At 41.7% G+C, this 18,790-nt stretch overlaps 2 protein-coding genes across 3 annotated transcripts in view; both read left to right on the forward strand.

The window, feature by feature from the left end:
* The first annotated feature begins 14,473 nt into the window (after positions 1-14,473).
* LOC117094981 (formin-like protein 3) overlaps positions 14,474-18,790 on the forward strand; it is a 59,603-nt gene continuing 55,286 nt past the window's right edge. For both annotated transcript variants that reach the window (XR_004441762.1, XM_033231431.1), the window contains exon 1: positions 14,474-16,319. Coding sequence is in view for 1 of the 2 variants with exons in the window: in XM_033231431.1 (XP_033087322.1) it covers positions 15,620-16,319 (700 nt within the window). In the remaining variant the exon portion in view is untranslated. The remainder of the gene's footprint in view (positions 16,320-18,790) is intronic.
* ACVR1 (activin A receptor type 1) overlaps positions 16,138-18,790 on the forward strand; it is a 147,886-nt gene continuing 145,233 nt past the window's right edge. The window contains exon 1 of the mRNA XM_033231430.1: positions 16,138-16,265. The gene's annotated coding sequence lies outside the window, so the exon portion shown is untranslated. The remainder of the gene's footprint in view (positions 16,266-18,790) is intronic.

Genomic DNA, 18,790 nt, shown 5'->3' on the forward strand with positions numbered 1-18,790 from the left:
CCAAAAGTCTTACAACCAGTTTCTCCCCTGCCTCCAACCGGCATGCACACACATACAGAATTTTTTTCTGTTCTACATTTTTACCTACTTTGCTTAGAGCTCCCCCAACTTTGAAAGGAAGCTATGAGGATAAATGGTTTAAGGGCTTGGGATTCTATCAGCAAGTCAGTCTTGCTTAACCACTCAACGAGCCGATGCTGCAGCTCCAAGCCATTTACCACGAAGTCTTTCAAGGGGGTCTCTGATACCATTTCCCTGTTCCCCATTGCCAACCCTCCCTCCATCAGCTCACTGTCAGGCATCTCCACTGCAAAACCCCTGCCTCCAGCATTCCTGATAGTTTGTACCAACTACATCTTTGGGGCCCTGCCACTCCACTTACTATTCTCATTCTTTGGGAGGTTAATGACTTTGTGGAAATCTGAAACAGCCCCTCCTCAGGAAGTGGTAAAAGTCTCTTAGAATAACAGAAACAAGTCTTGAAAGAGCTCTTGAGTTCATCTGCATTTTAGGCCAATTAAAATCCCTAAAGAAACAATGATATGCATAAAAACTCAAGATTATATAATTGGCAGTGGCCAAAATCTCATAAATTTATATAGATACTGTCCTTTACAAACAATGAAAACATATCTAAAGGGGGAACACAAGCATTCCCCACTCTCTCTCTCTTCTTCACAAATTAATGACCCTTTCCCTGCTTTAAGTCATTTTAGATATCAATTATTTAGCCAAGAAGAACCAGAAGCAGTATCTTCTTTGTAGTAATGAGGCTTTGTCTTCACAGGAACTCAAGTTCAGTTCAGAAACTTTCAAACATGGTTTTAAAGGCTTTTGTGAGTCAACTGTTAGTGAATCACACAAAGGGGGCCTTTATTAATAAACATATTCTGTTCATTATAGAGAAATGAAAGCCTCAGAATAATTCCCCAAATGTTTAAAGAGAAAACAAAAACAATGTGGTAAACATATCAGGCCTTGATGAGCTGTCTAGGTAATTGGTTGTTTCTGTGCACCTGGTTCCAAAGACAATATTTAATGTGTAATCTGTTTCATTTGCTTGGGGAAGTAAGTGTAACTCTACCCCCTGGATCACATCTGCATTAAAATGAGGGGAGGCAGAGTCTTGTTTCAGCGAGTGGAAATTTATGCACATGAGTTGTCTTTTACATGGAGACAGCAATTATACCCCTAGAAATGCAGTCTGTGGGAGAAAATGACATATTCAATACCGGGGAACAAAAGCCTAATGCTAAGAGGACATTAACAAGGTTGGGAACCCCCTCCCAACAATTAACATGATCATTTACAAACTCTGCAATCTATAAAATTATTTTTAAAACATGTTTTTCAAAACAATGTGGTTTTTCTTCTTCTTTCTCAAAGAAATAAAAAGATTCAGCCACAACCATACAGAATCTATTAGCTATTCCACAATAACAAATAACGTTTTAAAATCTCTTAAGATATATCTGGGGATTGAAACAAACACACACCAGGGAATGATAGGTGATCCCTGGTTTAACAGCCTTATAACGACTGAGGGGAAAAGTGTGGCCAATAATTTTTCATTTTTATGTAAGAAAGTTATGGTGTTTGAAAGCAACAATCAGAATTCTAGAACACAGACTTAAAAAAAATAGAGCATATGCAAATAAAAGTTGTTAGTTAAAACTGTTTTTTTAAAAAATAATTTGTTGGTTGATTTTCTTAAAGTCCAGAAGGGCAAAACTGGAACCATTTAAATGAATTTAAGTTTGTGCTTCTCCCTGTCTTCTCTGGAGACTTTAAGAAACGGATGAGGAAGGATTTGCTCTCTCTCTCCTCAATGCCTCTGTGTCCTTTCCACTTTTGTGCTTCCTGGACACACAGAAAGGCTTTATTTCACACACCATACTTTATTTCATGTACTAATTGTATCACCAACAGAAAACTATGTGCCCTGCTCAACTAAGATAGAATACAGTAAGTCAATGAAAACTCCCATTTGTTTTTGAATTTTTCTAAGTTGATAATGCTTAATCTTAAGTTTTGGTGCATACTCTTTAATTAGTCCTGCTACAAAATCTGAGTGACAGCACTAATACTTTTTATTGATTTACTCTGAGATTATTTATTTGGGTTCTTGGAAAACTTAAGGTTTTCTATCAATTTTGGAATATTTTCAGAAAGTAACATTGAAAGAGTAACTTCAATGGGTCAGACTTTGGGGAAAAGCAAGCTGCAAATTCTAAATCCCGACTACCTTTTGGAAAATACTAGGAATTGTAAATGTAAACAAATATGGAAGAAGGAGTGTTTAAAATGTTTTCAATATATTCTGAACCACCATAGCACTAAAATGTAAAATTATGGCATGGCAGTATGATATATTATAGAAAACAGCATGATAGAATGGAATTAGAAAACCCGAATTCTACTCTGCATTGGGTAACTACCTCTTTTGGAGGAATTAATTCAAATTTTAAGCCTCCATTTCTTTAGCAATTGAAAAAAAAAAAAAAGTAAAATGGAGGTGGAGTCCACTGACCTGGTTTCATCAAGTCAGTAGCATTGCCATCATGATCATCATCAACAACAACTCTAAATATGGGTAGGGTTAGGGGAATAGGGAGGACTAACTGATCTCAAAGTTAAAAGAGACCTAAAAGGCCAAACAGATAAATGCAGTAAGTGATCACTGTCTGGATTCTGACTTGACGAAAGACTTTCCTGAGAAACTTCAGGCAATTAGAATCTGAACTGGGGATTAGAGGATACCAAAGAATCATTAATTTTGTTAGATGTGATAATAGCATTATGGTTGTGTAAGAAAATGTCCATATGCTTGTTTATTTATTTATTTATTTATTACTTATTAAGATACTGCCTCACTCTGTAGCCCAGGCTAGAGTGCAGCGGCCCTATCTCGGCTCACTGCAACCTTCATCTCCCGGGTGTAAGTGATTCTGATGCCTCAGTCTCCCAAGCAGCAGGGACTACAGGTGTGCACCACCACACTCAGCTAATTTTTTGTATTTTTAGTAGAGATGGGGTTTCACTATGTTGGCCACACTGGTCTTGAACTCCTGGTCTCAAGGGATCTGACCATCTTGGTCTCCCAAAGTTCTGTGATTACAGGTGTGAGCCATGGCGCCCAGGTGTCCATATGTTTTAGACATGCTTAGTGAAAGATGTCAGGATGGAATCACATGATGGCTAAACTTCACATCAAAATACTTTCAAAAAAAAAGAGAAAGTGGGAAATAGACAAATCAAGTAAATCAAGTCTGGCTTGATATTGATTGTTGTTCAACCTGGTGATAGATATATGGCATTCATTACACTATTTTTTCTCTTTTTGCTTATGTTTGAAACTTCATTAAACAGAAACCCTAATATCATCAAATTTTCAAAAAAAAACTGAGGGCTGTATTAAATTAGTTCAAAATTCTCTTCAAAATAGAAAATTCCACCATTCTACTTCAAAGACTGAGCAGTGATAATTGTAAACATCTAAAGCAATTTTTGTTTTATTTTCAAGATCAAATAGTATCTAAGTAAAACTGTGTTATGATTATGAAATTTCACTGGTGCCTAATATCTATCTAATTGAGAATCAAGTGGAAGCAGAAAATTCACTGCAGAAAAACTTCTGATGAACACTTGATTTGTCAACAAATCCACACTTGATTTGCCAACAGGGAACTTCTGACCTTTAGCAGCGACAGAGTAAGCTTTTCGAATTGCAAGCTCATCTCAGCTCTACGAGAGGTCGTGTGGAACATGTTCATCCAGATCAATAAATTGCCTTTTTCTTCTCCTTTATCACCAAATAGATTATGTGGCCATTTTCTATCTAGGAATAACCACTGGCACCAACATTTTTTTCCTTCTTGTATGCGTATTTCTTTTCCATTTCCAAGTCCTTTCCATTATGAAGAGATTAAAATGTTTTCACAATTCACATTTTGAAACTCTAAATTCTTAGATGTGATCAGTAACATCTTTAGCTGTTAAAGAGTGGGACGTTTATTTCCTTCATTCCAAATTGGATTTCTGTGTTAGAAACTGGAGGATTTGGTAACCTTTTGTACTCTGTGGTAGAGCACTAGGAGGAACTGAGTCATAGTCAAACTTCAGACTGTTCATTGGTTTAAAAATTCATGTTCGTCAAAGAGAAAAGTAAAGCAAGATTTGGTAAATTTTATACTCTGGTACTATTTGACTCAGTGTTGATGTTAACCTTGATAGGGATAGATGAATTTGGTTGATCTCAATTTTTCTGGTTACTTAGGAAAATCAAACATTACTTAATGCAGTTTTTATATTATTGATAGTATATACAATATTATTTTGGAAGCTTTAGAATAAAATTGGCAAACAACCATTTTATCAAAATAAAACAAACTTTTCAGACTGTTCCCTCCCTCATCACTGGTGACTCCTTCAGTATAATGGAAATGAAAAGAGTTCCCAAGAGAAAGGGAGCCAGCCCCACTGCAAAGATGGGAAAATTAATAAGTGGGAACTAAGTTAATCTTTAAAAGTTGTTTACAGATTAGAATTTCTACCTGGTCAGAATTTCCTCAGCAGGAAAAAAAACTCAAACCACTTTATACTATTTTCAACAAAAATAATACTAAAGTGCTAATGGAACAGTATGCAAAGGGCCTTAATGAAAAAGAAAATTAGAAAAATAAACAGCTAACATATATTTATGAACAAGGTACAATCTCATTAGCAATCAAATACTCAGATTGAAGTAACTAACTTTTAAAATTTCCAAACTGGCAATGATAATAGAAGGTGTGGTGACAAAGATGTGTGGTAAGATGGACAACCACTGCAGAGAGTTCTTATTACTGGACAATTGGAAATATGATCTGGAGTCCTATTTTTAAGAATCTATCCTGCTGGGCACGGTGGCTCACACCTGTAATCCCAGCACTTTGGGAGGCCAAGGCGGGTAGATCACTTGAGGTCAGGATTTCAAGACCAACCTGGCCAACATGGTGAAACCCCGTCTCTACTAAAAATACAGAATTAGCCAGGCAAGATGGTGCGCACCTGTAATCCCAGTTACTTGGGAGGCTGAGGCAGAAGACTCACTTGAACCTGGGAAGCAGAAGTTGCAGTGACCCAAGATCGTGCCACTGCACTCCAGCCTGGGTGACAGAGCAAGACTCTGTCTCAAAAAAAAAAAAAAAAAAAAAAGAATGTATCCTAAGGAAACAGTGAGATTCCCCATCACCACCATACTCTCATAGACTATCTAATGATCTGGGACAATGCTCACAATAAAACTCGAGGAGTCACAGAAAACCATGTGTATTTATATTTACATATAACATGTGAATAATGAAAAAAGCAAGATAAATTTATCTAAAATATCATATCTACTTACATTGGACAGTAAAATCAGTTTTGCCTGCATTGAAATACTTTTTTTTTTTTTTTTTTTTTGAGACAGGGTCTCACTGTGTTGCTCAGACTGGTGCCTAGTGGCACAATTTTGGCTCACTGCAGCCTTGAACTCTTGGGCTCAAGCAATCCTCTTGCCTCAGTCTCTCAGCCTCCTGCATAGCTGAGACTACAGGTATGTGCCACCATACCTGGCTAATTTTCTTTTTCTTTTTTCGAAGATACAGGGGTCTCACTATATTGCCCAGGCTGGTCTTGAACTCCTGACCTGAAACAGTCCTCCCTTTTCAGCCTCCCAAAGTGTTGGGATTACAGGAATGAGCGTCTGTGCACAGCCTATGTTTATTTTTTATAGTATATGTTGCATTATTTTAACTTTATTTCTAACATGTTTATTTTTATTATAAAGTAACAATTATTGCAAGACTTTTAGGAAATACAATATATGAATAAAAAACATATGACTACTCAATATATCCATGTAACAAAATTGCACTTGTACCCATTAAATTTATACAAATAAAAAAATTAAATTGTGGAAAGATGTATAAATATGTTGAGAAACTGCTAATGGTTGCAGGAATTCTTTTTGGGGTAATGAAAATGTTTCAAAATTGATTGCAGTGATGGTTGCACAACTATTTGATATGTGAAAAACCATTGTACACTTTTAAATGGGCGAATTGTATGGTATGTATATGTATATTATATCTCAATAAAGTTGCTGTCAAAACCCAAAAGAGAGGCTGAGAGTGGTGGCTCACATCTGTAATTCCAGCACTTTGGGAGGTTGAGGCGGGCTGATCACTTGAGGTCAAGAGTTTGAGACCAGCCTGGCCAACATGGTGAAACCCCATCTCTACCAAAAATAATAATAAAAAATATTAGTTGGGCATTGTGGTGCATGCCTGTAATCCCAGCTACTCATTAGGCTAAGGCAGGAGAATTGCTTGAACCCTGGAAGTGAAGGTTGCAGTGAGCTAAGATCGTGCCACTGCATTCCAGCCTGGGCACAAGGGTGAGACTCCGTCAAAAAAGAAAAACGCCCAGAAAAGTATAAGAGTATAAGATCATCAGCGTTGCCATCATCCCAAGATTACCACTGTCAGTATCTTGGCATATAGCCTTTCAAGCTCATTTGTACGCATCATATATGGTTGTTTAAAGAACAAAAATTAAATCTTACCAGGCATACCATTTAAGAAGTATTTTTAGCCCAGGCACAGTGGCTCATGCCTGTGATCCCAGGGCTTTGGGAGGCTGAATTGGGAGGATAAATTGAGGTTAGGAGTTCGCAGCTACGGTGAGCTATGATAGCGCCACTGCACTCCAGTCTGGGCTACAGAGTGAGATTCTGTCTCTAAAACAACAAAAAAGTATTTTTTATTACAACATGTATAACTTCATAATCACAGAAGAACCAAGTTCTAGTTCCAGCCTTGCCGTAACCTGCTATGGAACCTGAAGAGTCACACTGATTTTCAGGGACAAACTTTTTCTGCGTAAAAGGCAGGCTGGGACTAAATGAGATCTTCTGTCCCTTCCAAGTCTATAGAGTTCTCTGCTTCCTTGAGGGAGGTGGCACTATAACAACAGTACACGCTTGGATGTAACAACTGTGTTGAAATAATGAAGACTGTTTATCAATAGAGAACTACTAATCTTCAAGATAAACCTTTAGGTTAATTTTAAAAAAAGAAAGCAAAGGATAGAAGAGTGTGGATAGCATACCATCTGTGTTAAGACAAAAGAGAATACATGTATACTTTCATATGTCTAGAACATCTCTTTAAGGATACATAGAAGCTGGCATTATTGAGAAGGAAATGGGTAGTTGAGAAACAATGGTGGTTCTGGAATTTATTTTTCACTATACAATATATCCTTTTGTGGGTTCCATGGTGTAATAGTTAGCACTCTGGACTCTGAATCCAATATATCCTTTTGTACTTGTACGTTTTCGTTTCTTTTTTTCTTTTGGAGAAAGGGTCTCACTCTGTTGCCCAGGTTGGAGTGCAGTGACATGATCTTCCCTCACCGCAGCCTTGACCTCCAGGGCTCGAGTGATCCTCCCACCTCAGCCCCCCGAGTAGCTGGGACTACAGGCTGGTACCACCATACCCATCTAATTTTTGTATTTTTTGTAGATATGGGGTTTTGCCATGTTGCCCAAGGCCTGAGCTCAAGCAAATCCTCCTGCCTCAGCCTCCCAAAGTGCTGGAATTACAGGCATCTGCCACTGCGCTGGCATACTTGCATTTTTTCTTTCTTTCTTTCTTTTTTTTTTGAGACACAGTCTTGCTCTATCGCCCAGGCTGCAGTGCAATGCTACGATCTTGGCTCACTGCAAACTCCACCTCCTAGGTTCAAACAATTCTGCCTCAGCCTCCTAAGTAGCTGGGATTACAGGCGTCCACCACCATGACCAGCTAATTTTTTGTGTTTTTAGTACAGATGGGGTTTCACCATGTTGGCCAGGCTGTTCTTGAATGCCTGACTTCAGGTGATCCACCCAACCCGGCCTCCCTAACTGCTGGGATTACAAGTGTGAGCCACTACTCCCAGCCTTTCTTTTTTTAAACAGTAAAATAATTATTAGGAAAAAACATGATTAATAGAGACATACGGATGTACTGGGTATAGTGATAAGCGATGTAAAGCAAATTTGTCACTCACTTCCTTGCTTAAACCCGTTTCTTTTTTTTTTTTTGAGATGGAGTTTTGCTCTTGCTGCCCAAGCTGGAGTGCAATGGTGTGATTTCAGCTCACCACAACCTCCGCCTCCCGGATTCAGGCAATCCTCCTGCCTCAGCCTCCCAAGTAGCTGGGATTACAGGCATGGGCCACCACGCCCGGCTGTATTTTTAGTAGAGATGGGGTTTCTCCATGTTGGTCAGGCTGGTCTTGCACTACCGACCTCAGGTGATTCGCCCGCCTCAGCCTCCCAAAGTGCTGGAATTACAGGTGTTAGCCCCTTTTAATCACTTCGCTTGATGGTGACTTGTGAGACCTGCATAATTGGCCAGGCTACCTCATCCTCCTCCATAGCCATTTCACCACATGCTCACTTCACTCTAGTAATACTGGTCTTCTGTAATTTTCTAGAAATTTTAAGCTTTTCTTCCTCAGAAACGTCAAATGCAGTATCAGCAACTTCAAACAATTAACTTCCTAGGAATTCCAACTTAACTTGAGGGATTTCAAAATGCAGAGACCTCCAAGGTGCAACCTACCCCTCACTCTACACCTGAGGAAAAACTAGGCTCTGAAATCTGAAGTTACTTGCCTAGGGTCACACACCTAGTTCTCCACTACATATATGTAATTAACTTTAGCAGTTGCTCTCTGGAGTTTCACTGAACAAAAGTAGGTTAATAAAAAGGAAGCCTTTGGATTTTAGATATTGGTAGAATGGGGCTACATTAGGACGTAGAAAATTAATCTGATTTCTTATCCATGAAAATGTCTTCATGATGCCATTGCTCAGAAGATCCATCAGGAAAAAGAATGCTTCCTAAACCTGAAAAGCCACTGTAGTGCTGGATTCTACTAAGAGCCACACAGTTATATTTGAAAGACATTTGTTTAATTTCAGGAAGAAATTAATTTGATCTTCCCGCCATGGGACTAGCTTTTAAAATCCACATCTCAACAACGTAGCTAAATTAACGTAATTAAGTAAATTAGAAACTCAAGAAGCTTCAGAATGTGAGCAAGGCCATGGACAGTCCTGATGGGCATCTATCCCTTGAGGCTACAAGGAGGTTGTCACAAAGAACCTGAGATGCAGGCAAAAGAGGCAAGTCAAAGGTCTATGAGTTCTCTGAAAAAATTTCTTCTGAAAGAGATGGATCTACTATCAGAGAACAAAAATGTCAAATTTGAATTCCATTCACAACACCGCACCTCCCACTTCACAAATAAAAATCCATATGCATTCCTTACCAGTTAGGTCTTGTCCCATGATTGTCAGACCCTTTAAAAATATGTGCACTGCTATTTTTATAATTTATTATTTCTGCTTATAAAAGTAGTATGTTATAGAAAAATTGGAACACATAGATGTGTAAAGAAGAAAATAAGTCAGTCATAACTCATGTAAGTATTGCACATCCTGGAATATTTCCTTCTATTTTCTTTGTGTATACATTTGATGGAGGAATGTGCTTATAAGGGTTATGGAATTGGAATACTACCTTGGTTTTTTATTTTTTTTCAACTTAGGCTTTATTGTTGGAATTTCAGAAGTTATTAGATAGTAATTATTCTTTTACATAAATTTTTGTGCAATAATAATTATTTTCATGGCATAAGTTTCTGAAATGGGATTAAAATGTCCAAGGGTACAAATCTTTTAAAATATTTGATACATATCACCTAATTATCTTCCAGAATTGTTTCCCAGTTTACACGCTCCATAGCAACTATGTCCTTTATAAAGTCAATTTCGCCAATACAGAATATGTTTAATTGCTGACAAATTGTGTGAAATAATTATATTAAATATTTTTTCTGTTTTGTTTGTATGTATTATCTTTTCTTAGATTTTTAGAAAGGGTAAACTTTTTTCCTAAATCTCATATGTAATAATTTAAATTTTCCTTGTCTAGTCATACTATTTGCTTAACGCTCTATTAGATGGTACATTTTGTTTATTTGAAATTTTTTATAATTAAAGATTTTAACCCTTTGAGCATGTGTTGAAAATACAAAGAAAAGAAAAGGCCAGGCACGGTGGCTCACGCCTGTAATCCCAGTACTTTGGGAGGCCGAGGTGGGTGGATCACCAGGCCAGGAGATCTAGACCATCCTGGCTAACACAGTGAAACCCCGTATCTACTAAAAACACAAAAAATGAGCTGGGCGTGGTGGTAGGCGCCTGTAGTCCCAGCTACTTGGGAGGCTGAGGCAAGAGAATGGCGTGAACCCAGGAGGCGGAGCTTGCAGTGAGCCGAGATCATGCCACTGCACTCCAGCCTGGGTGACAGAGCGAGACTCCATCTCAAAGAAAAAAAAAGAAAATATCTTCTTTTGTTTGATTGTTCCTTAAAAATTTTTAGGGAACATTTTGGACAAAAATCAAAATGTTAGGGAAATTTTTTCCTGTAGTCAAGCAAATCAACCTTTATTTCTTCCATTGCTTTTATTTAGAAAGTTCTTTTCCCATCTAAAGATAAATATTTACCTACATTTGCTTTGAGTTAATTTTATGATTAAATATATGTAGATATATTTAACTTTTTATTCCTTTTGGAAATATTTTCAGGGATGGCTTGAGGGGAGGCACTAACAGAATTTTTTTTCCAAGTGCCTCAATACCATTTAATAAATAATTGGCATAATTTTGTAATGCCTCTTATATCACACTGTTGGCCCATAGTCACACAGTGGTTTGTATGTAGTCTGCCATGCCAGAAGTGACTGCATTGACCTCCCATTTCAACTATAGGCAGCTTGAGGACTCTGTGTATAACTCTCACAGTTCCCTGAATATGGTAGGTGGCCAGTGAACTCTTATATGAAATGCACAATTAATGAGTCATTGATACACCTGGGAAAGTTTAACTTGGAAGATAAACAGATGTCTGTCCTGACTGGTTTAAATGTTTACCTTTTGAGAAAAAGGGTGCCAAGCCAGACAGGGCTTTTAGTGATCCTTTCTGCTTATGATTTTCTCTTCCACCCCCCACTGTTTTGATCGAGTTGCTTAGATCTTTAGAATATAATATTGGTTTCTTAGGGCCTCAGGATTAGGACTAAATTTCAGATCTCAGGGCCTTTTAATTCATTATTCTCTAAGAACAGTTATGATGCATCTGGGCTAGTATTTCTCACACTTGAGTGATATACATAGCTTTAAAATGTATGTACCTTTTTTTTTTTTTAATGACCATGAACCTTCAGTAATGCCTTATTTTTATTAAAACATCATTTAAATAAGGTGGATGTCCTTTTAGGCACATAGCAAAAAAGGCAATGGGGTCATTCATAGTTGCATGGTAGACACTCATATGCTCCACAATATACACAATATGAATTTCTTTAATATATTGTTGTGAAAACGTGATTGATGCAAAAGCACAAATTTCAAGAATTCATAGAGAACCTGGAGACCTCCCTAGGAGTATATGTCATTATTCTAGTCTAACAAAATAGAAATTGGAAAATTATTTTAACCATATACCACATTCAACCCTCAACCTTTGCCATTTTTCTAGGTTGTGTGGATGCCCACCCGTATAAACTCATCTGCATATATTGTAACCACTATATAACTATGAAACTAAAACTAAATATAAACAAAACTATATAAAACTTGTGCTTCAAATAACCTTATTTAATAAGACGGATGATATTGTTTGCTGAATAAAAATCTGTTCACATCACAAACATGGTCTTCTATAAGGAGGGATTTTTTTTTTTTTTCGTTCTACATGCCCATTACTTAGTGAATAGACTTATCTGGATTTGTTTGTTCCTTCCTTCCACTATTAATCTTTATTTTTCTTTAAGAAACCTTTATTAAGTTGAACAGCACATCAATCCATCAGGATTTTTATGAATTATCACCAGCTCTCAAATATCCCACCAATATTCTGAAGAATCTGCTTCTGGAAGTTGATAATTAAGCTGATTTTTGTGTTATACATTTTAAGAAAACATGCTTTTTTTTTTTTTTTTTTTTTTTTGGGACAGAGTCTCACTCTGTTGCCCAGGTTTGAGTGCAGTGGCCCCATTTTGGCTCACTGCAACCTCCGCCTCCTGGGTTCAAGTGATTCTCCTGCCTCAGCCTCCTGAGTAGCTGGGATTATAGGCACGTGCCACCAAGCCTGGCTAAGTTTTGTATTTTCAGTAGAGACAGGGTTTCACCATGTTGGCCAGGCTGGTCTTGAACTCCTGATCTGAAGTGATCCACCCGCCTCAGCCTCCCAAAGTGCTGGGATTACAGGCGTGAGCCACTGCACCCAGCTAAGAAAACATGTTTTTATCCCATTATGAAATAAAACCTCTCTCTGAAACCAAAAAGAAATGGTTCCAAGATGAAAGAAAAGTACTCAGTGAGGTTAAATATGTTAAATAAAATAATTTAAAAAATTAAGACATATACTTACTGTATCACAATCTGAGTACAAAGAGGATGTGGTTATTGTTTGTAAGTCTAAAAGCTTAACACACTGTGACAGAGAAGCTGTCTGCAAAATTTTATAAAATAAATTCCCCCAATTTTATAGAAAAATATCATACGGGACTCTTATGTTGCTCAAGACCCTGTTTCTTAATAGTTTTTGAAAGCTGTTGACTTTTAGAAATGAACATGTTGATCTGGGCGTAAAGGAGGAGGATATGCAGAAAACAGAAGAGATGCCAATTCACAATGCAGCAGGCAATTAATTAGCAAGAGTCGTGCTCCTTGAAACATATGATTGAGGAGATCTGAAAATCTTAGAATAACAGAAGATGTATTTCCTCCAAGTAACTTTACTAGTGTGATTTTCCACCAGAGTTCAATCAGTGAATTAGATCTTAGAGTAAGGTTGCAGTTCTCAACAGGAGGTAGTTTGGCACCCCCTCCCAGAAGATATTTGGCACTGTCTGGAGACATTTTTGGTTGTCACAACTGTGACGGGAGGGTGTTCTGGCAGTTAGTGAGTAGAGGTCAAGGATGCTGCCAAACATCTTACAATGCACAGGACAGCATTCACAACAATTACCCAGTCAAAAATGTCAATAGTGCTAAGGCTGAGAAACCCCGGATTAAGGTATCCAAGCCAAAGGGCTGTATCTTTGTGTGCACAGGGCTTGTGTGGAAGGCTGTATCCTGGTGGAGGAGTACAGAAGCCTTTTGCCTCTTGCTTTACACACACACACACACAAACACACACACTCTCTCTTTATGTTAAAAGGCCACAGTACTGTTACAGGACCCCAACACTTACCCAAAGGTAGCTGCTGGATCAGGGTTTCTGCACTGAAGTCCCATCTGTGGTTGCCAGGTATATGTTATAGGGCAGGGGTCCCGATCCAGACCCCAAGAGAGGGTTCTTGGATCTCATGCAAGAAAGAATTCAGGGCGAGTCCGCAGTGTAAAGTAAAAGCCAGTTTATTAAGAAAGTAAAGTGGTGAAAGGACACCTACTCCATAGACAAAATAGGATGTTGCTGAAAGTAAGAGGAGGAACGATTCCATGCTAGGTACATCACTTGTATATACCGGGAGATGTGCTCTGCTATAAGAGTTTGTGATAAATAACTTAATTACTATATTTTGCAAGAATCAATATTACTTTTAAAGCAAAATTAGGAATACCTTTGTTCTCCAGATATCGGGATATCTGGACACTCCCAAGTCTGGGTTTGTTTAGTAAACATTATTAATTTGTTCCCTTAGCTGTAAACGTCTAGAGGCTAGGAAAGCCTGACTTTCTGAGAATGCAGTCCAGCCAGTCTCAGCCTCATTTTCCTAGCCCTCATTCAAAATGGAGTTTCTCTGGTTCGAATGCCTCTGACAGTACCATCCAGACTTCTCCCAGTCTCCTCGCACACCAGTTAGTCACAGGAGGTTGAGTTAGAGGGTTTTTCACTGAGCCAGCCACACAATAAGACCACTATTGAAAGAACTGCTTAAGGAGCAAATAATAGGAACTGTTCAAAGCATAACGGGATTCATTAATTCATTTACCTACTCAGCAAAATGTTATTGAACACCCACATGAACCCTTCTGCTAGGCATTGTGATACATGATGAATACAACCAGACCTGGTCCCTGCCCTCTTGCAGCTTACAACCTAGGAGGGAACTCTAAAGGTTACCAAGAAGGGGCTAGTTTGTACAAAGAGGACTCCATGAATGTACATGATTGAGCTTCACAAGCTTTCACGTTTGTAATCTCATTTGAACTGTACAACCACCTCACGAGACAACCTTTATTCCCTTCTTAGGTTAAAAATGTGCCCCAGGTCAAAACAGTTTGTAAGTGGCAGAGCTGACACTTCAGCCCAGTGACAATGAGGGCCCTGTTATATCATTGTATAGAGCAGGGACACATATAGGTGCTCTTGCCTTGATTGGTACTGAACTTGCCTCTCCTGATCCTCACCAATCGTACAGGTACAAAGCCCTCCTCTTTATGAAAAAAATGCCCCCACCTACTCCATCTTTTTGCTTACAGCTGGGGATTCTAGTTTTTTCACGTATATATGCCTTGTGTTTCTAATTAGATTGTAAACTCCCAACCTGCAGGGATCAGATCTTCCATTTCCTTTGCAACCTTTTGCAGTACTGCAGTCACCCAATAAATGCCCTCTGCATGAATGAACCTGTAGAGATAAAAATACTTTATGGCATTCCCATTTATAGGTTTCATGTTTTTATTTTGCTTTGTGATAGGACTGTACATTATAAGCTTCTAGAGGGCAGAGAAAATGGCTTAGTGCTTTCCTTTACACTCAGCAGGAACCATGCAAAATTTGATCCCTGCTTGCCTTTTTGATGCTCTGGGTAATATTAGCACACTGGGGCGTTTTTGTGTATCTAAGGACGGAGGTTATCAGCCTCTCTGCAGCGGAGAATGTTCCTGCTTTTCCACTGTAAGCTCCCATGGCGCCTAGGACAGGGCTAGATCACTGCAGAAGCCCCTCCATGCTTATTTCTGTTACTAAGGAAGCCAACGGCGAACATGGCAAGCTCTTGCATAACCCTAGACCTTGTGAGGAAATGAGCAAAGTGGAAGGGGATTTGAAGGCAGGTCAGAGATGGCCTGGATGAGAATGTTAAGGCTTCTGTCTGAGAATCCAGCCCAAGTCTGACATGCAGGGCTCGAGTAGGTCGCCGCCCGCAGTCCCTGGGCCTGGGATGCCTGCCCGTCCGCCCGCCTGCCCCGCGCGCCCTCGGGAGCTGTCCAGACGGCCCCGCCCGCGCCTACCTGGGCACTCACCCGTGCCGCGCGGCCTCTTCTCCTCCCACCCCGGCCACAGGAGCCCAGCTCGGGCCTGCCCCGCCGCCTCCGAGGAGCCCCGCTGGCGGCGCGCTTGTAGCTTCCATCCGGCGGACCGAGCGACCGGCCAGAGAGCGCCAGGCGCCCCGGGGGCGGCGCGGTCAGGCTCGGCGGGACTCTGCGGGCTCGCCCTCGGCCGGCGCCTGCAGGGGGCGCGGGGACGGCCCCGCCCCGCCGCCTCCTCTCTCCCCTCCCGGCTCCCTGGATCCGCGCCGGGAGGAAATGATGTGTTGCTGCCTGGTTAATCACAGCTCCAGACACTCATTGGCCGAGCGCTCCGCAGCCACTTCCTCCTCCTCCTCCTCCCGCTCCTCCCGCTCCGGCTCCTGCTCTTTGCAGCCGCCGCCGCCGCCGCAGCCTCCCCCTCGGCGCTGGGGGAACTTTTCTACTCTCTGTGACGGTCTCCCCTACCGCCCCCAGGGGCAAGTCCCGCTGGTCCGCCCGCCCCGCCCGCGACCGTGCTCCCAGCCCGAGCCTCTGCGCCTCGGGAAGTTTATTCCGCCCGCCCTCCTCCCCTTCCTCCTCCTCTTCACCCCGCCTCCCGCCCTCCCCCGGCTCTTTCCCCCGGGTGGCTGCCGCTGCCGCCGCTGCCGCTGCCAGCCTGCTCCTCGGCCAGCCGCGCCGGCCCCAGGGCTGGGAAGCCCCCAGCCCCACGCACCGCTCCGCTGCAGCCGCCGCAGTCGCAGCCGCCGCCGCTCTGGGCCGGCCCTCGGTCCCCGGCTGCCGGCCCCGCAGAGTTCCGGGCTCCCTCGCCGGCTGCACCGCCCCGCCCCGCCCCGCGCCGCCCCGCGCCGCGCCGACCTGCAGCGCCCGGCTGCCTCGCACTCCGCCTCCCCCGGCTCAGCCCCCGGCCGCGGCGGGACCCGAGGTGAGCGCAGGTCGCCTGCCGCGCCTGCTGGAGCCGGGAGGACCGAGGGAGGAGGTAGCCTAGCGGGAGAAGAGGCAGGGATCGGGGGTGGCAGGGTGGGCGTTTGCGGTGCCTCCCCCTCGCTTTCATTCCTTTCTCCCCCAAGCTTGATCCCCACTCCGTGGGGGAAGCAGCCGCGAAACAAAACTGTCTTGCTTTGGGCCTGAACTGCTGGTGGGATATGGGGGGGGGGGAGGGCAGAGGCGTGGAGCTGGGGTCTCAGGTTTGCACTGGGGTGTGTGTGCGTGCGTGTGTGCGTGTGTGTGTGTTGTGAACTCCTTCAGGGTATGCGACTCTGACTTGTAAATCGATCTGGCCGCGGGGCCACGGAGCTCACCTTCCTAGCTGAGCTTGGTAGAGAGTAAGGAGATAGATAGGCGAATTTCCCCCACCCTCAAAATATCCATCTCTTCCAAGAGGAATTTTCTGCTGGAGAGACAGCCAATAAACTCTGCTCAACTCCCTCCCTCCCTCGGTTCTTCCTAGCTGCAGTTTCAAAAAGCTTCAAAGCCAGGAATGTGGGATTCATCTTCCGATCCCCAGAAGGCAAATGTGGTTACAGATGTTGCACGGTACTTTGCCAAGTTTAAAACCCTTCCTTCAGCACTGTAACCAAAACAGTGAGGCTAGAACCTTGGGCGCCCTAAGAAGAGATGTGGGCCTCTGGGGCCGCTGGATTCAGTAACTTCCGTCGGGTTCTAGACTGGCTCGGCTCTGTCCAGTTTGTGCCAGATAGTCTCCCACCCCTCCCCTCCCCTCCTTTCCCCTGGAGATTTGAACGCCGCTTGCATGGAAGAGAAGCTACTTAGAGAAGAAAACGTTCCACTTAGTAACATAAGAAAAGTCTTGATTAAAAAGTTGTCATGAATTTGACTTTTGGGGAGAGGCAGCAAGGTAATACAATGGACTTGTCAATTTTATTGGGCTTTTCTTTCTTTTTTGAGGGATGTATAATAAGAGTTAGATGATGGGCAAAGGGGCCGTTCCATACGTGTTTTTACATATTTTTGAAAAGAGCCCCATGAATTGAGACATAACCCAGTGGTTTTAAAGAATCCTGTCCCAGAGATGCAGATTGCTCTGACAGCCCAAGGGAAGGCGGTGGCAAAAAATAGACACCACCTCCCTTTTCCCCAAAAAAATTCTTCCTGGAAAGGTGGTGTTAAGAAATTTCAGAGATGGGCTGATCCAAGTGGCGGGCCTTAAATGGAAACACTATAGTATGTCCTGGCACTTGTCTCTGGAGGTGGGTTGCTGGCCAGGGGCCCAGGCTTGGGCAGCCAGCAGACACTAGACTTGTGCTGACCTCAGACATCGGCCTCTCCATGCAGCTTTGTAGTGTGCAGACTGCTTAAGTTTGGAATATGGGCCTCATCCATTTCACTGATGGGGACATAGGGGTCAGAAGGTTATCTTATGCCTGGATGGGACTTCGATCACTTGTTTTGTGATTCATTTGTTTTTATTTTCTGTCTTGGAATTTTAAAAAACGGAATTCTTTTGAAGCTGAAATGTAGGCCTTAAGTTGATGTAACTGGGTGTTGGATAATAGCACTTCTACTGTTACCCCTTATGGGGGTACTCACAGGTGGTGAATGATGTATAGATAAATTTCGGATAAGTGACAAAGACTAAGGATTTGGGATGATTATAGATTGGGTTCATGCCCTCCCTTTCCAGCTGTGTTGTAGAGTTTTACTTGAAATGGAGAGGGTGATTTTAAATAAAACCTGAGTTAGATAGTAGTCTTAGAACTTTTGTACCTTGAAAGAGAGTGATCATTTGAATCCAAGCAAGTTTGTTGTTATCTGTGAGGAATTTAAAGGACTATTAAGGATTCAGAGTAAAGATGCCATATTCAGGAATGTAATGTATTACTTTCAGAAGTGAGGAATTTAATTTGATTAATAGAATTGTAATGGATTTTTTTCAAAGTAGTGATTTGCCAGATTTTCTTCATGTGTCCAAGAAAGGTATAACAGAGATTGAGTCAGGAGATAGAGGTTATGCCTCTATCTTGCCCTAGATTGGACTGAACTAGTCCCATGATGGTCATGATAGGCTTCTAGGTAATTCTCAGGCTTGGATTGAGTAGTCCAGTCTTCTGAGGGAGAGGGGACAGGACAGAAATGGACTTGAAAAATGATCCTGCTCTTCAAGGTCATGAGGTGAAGATGGAATCAGTGCTGGGACTGGGAGCTGTCGTCTGTGGCTTGTTCTGCTCTTGGATCCTTGCATCTTGATTTATTTTTATGTGAAGAGATCTCATGCCCAACTCAGTAGGAATTCTGGAGAAGCAAACCACTGATGGTGGCAAAACTCTTTGATATGTTTGGGTGGCTTTAATGACAGGATAGTTTAGGGGTGCTGGATATGTGCTAGGCACTGGGCTTTACAGGTGCTTTTTCATGACATTTCCACAAATACCGTATGTCTTATTGTTACTTTACCTTTCTACAATAAGAAACTGAAGCTTGGCAAATTTC

Source organism: Trachypithecus francoisi, unplaced genomic scaffold (assembly GCF_009764315.1).
Source record: "Trachypithecus francoisi isolate TF-2019V2 unplaced genomic scaffold, Tfra_2.0 Lachesis_group13, whole genome shotgun sequence".
NCBI classification, from domain to species: Eukaryota; Metazoa; Chordata; class Mammalia; order Primates; family Cercopithecidae; genus Trachypithecus; species Trachypithecus francoisi.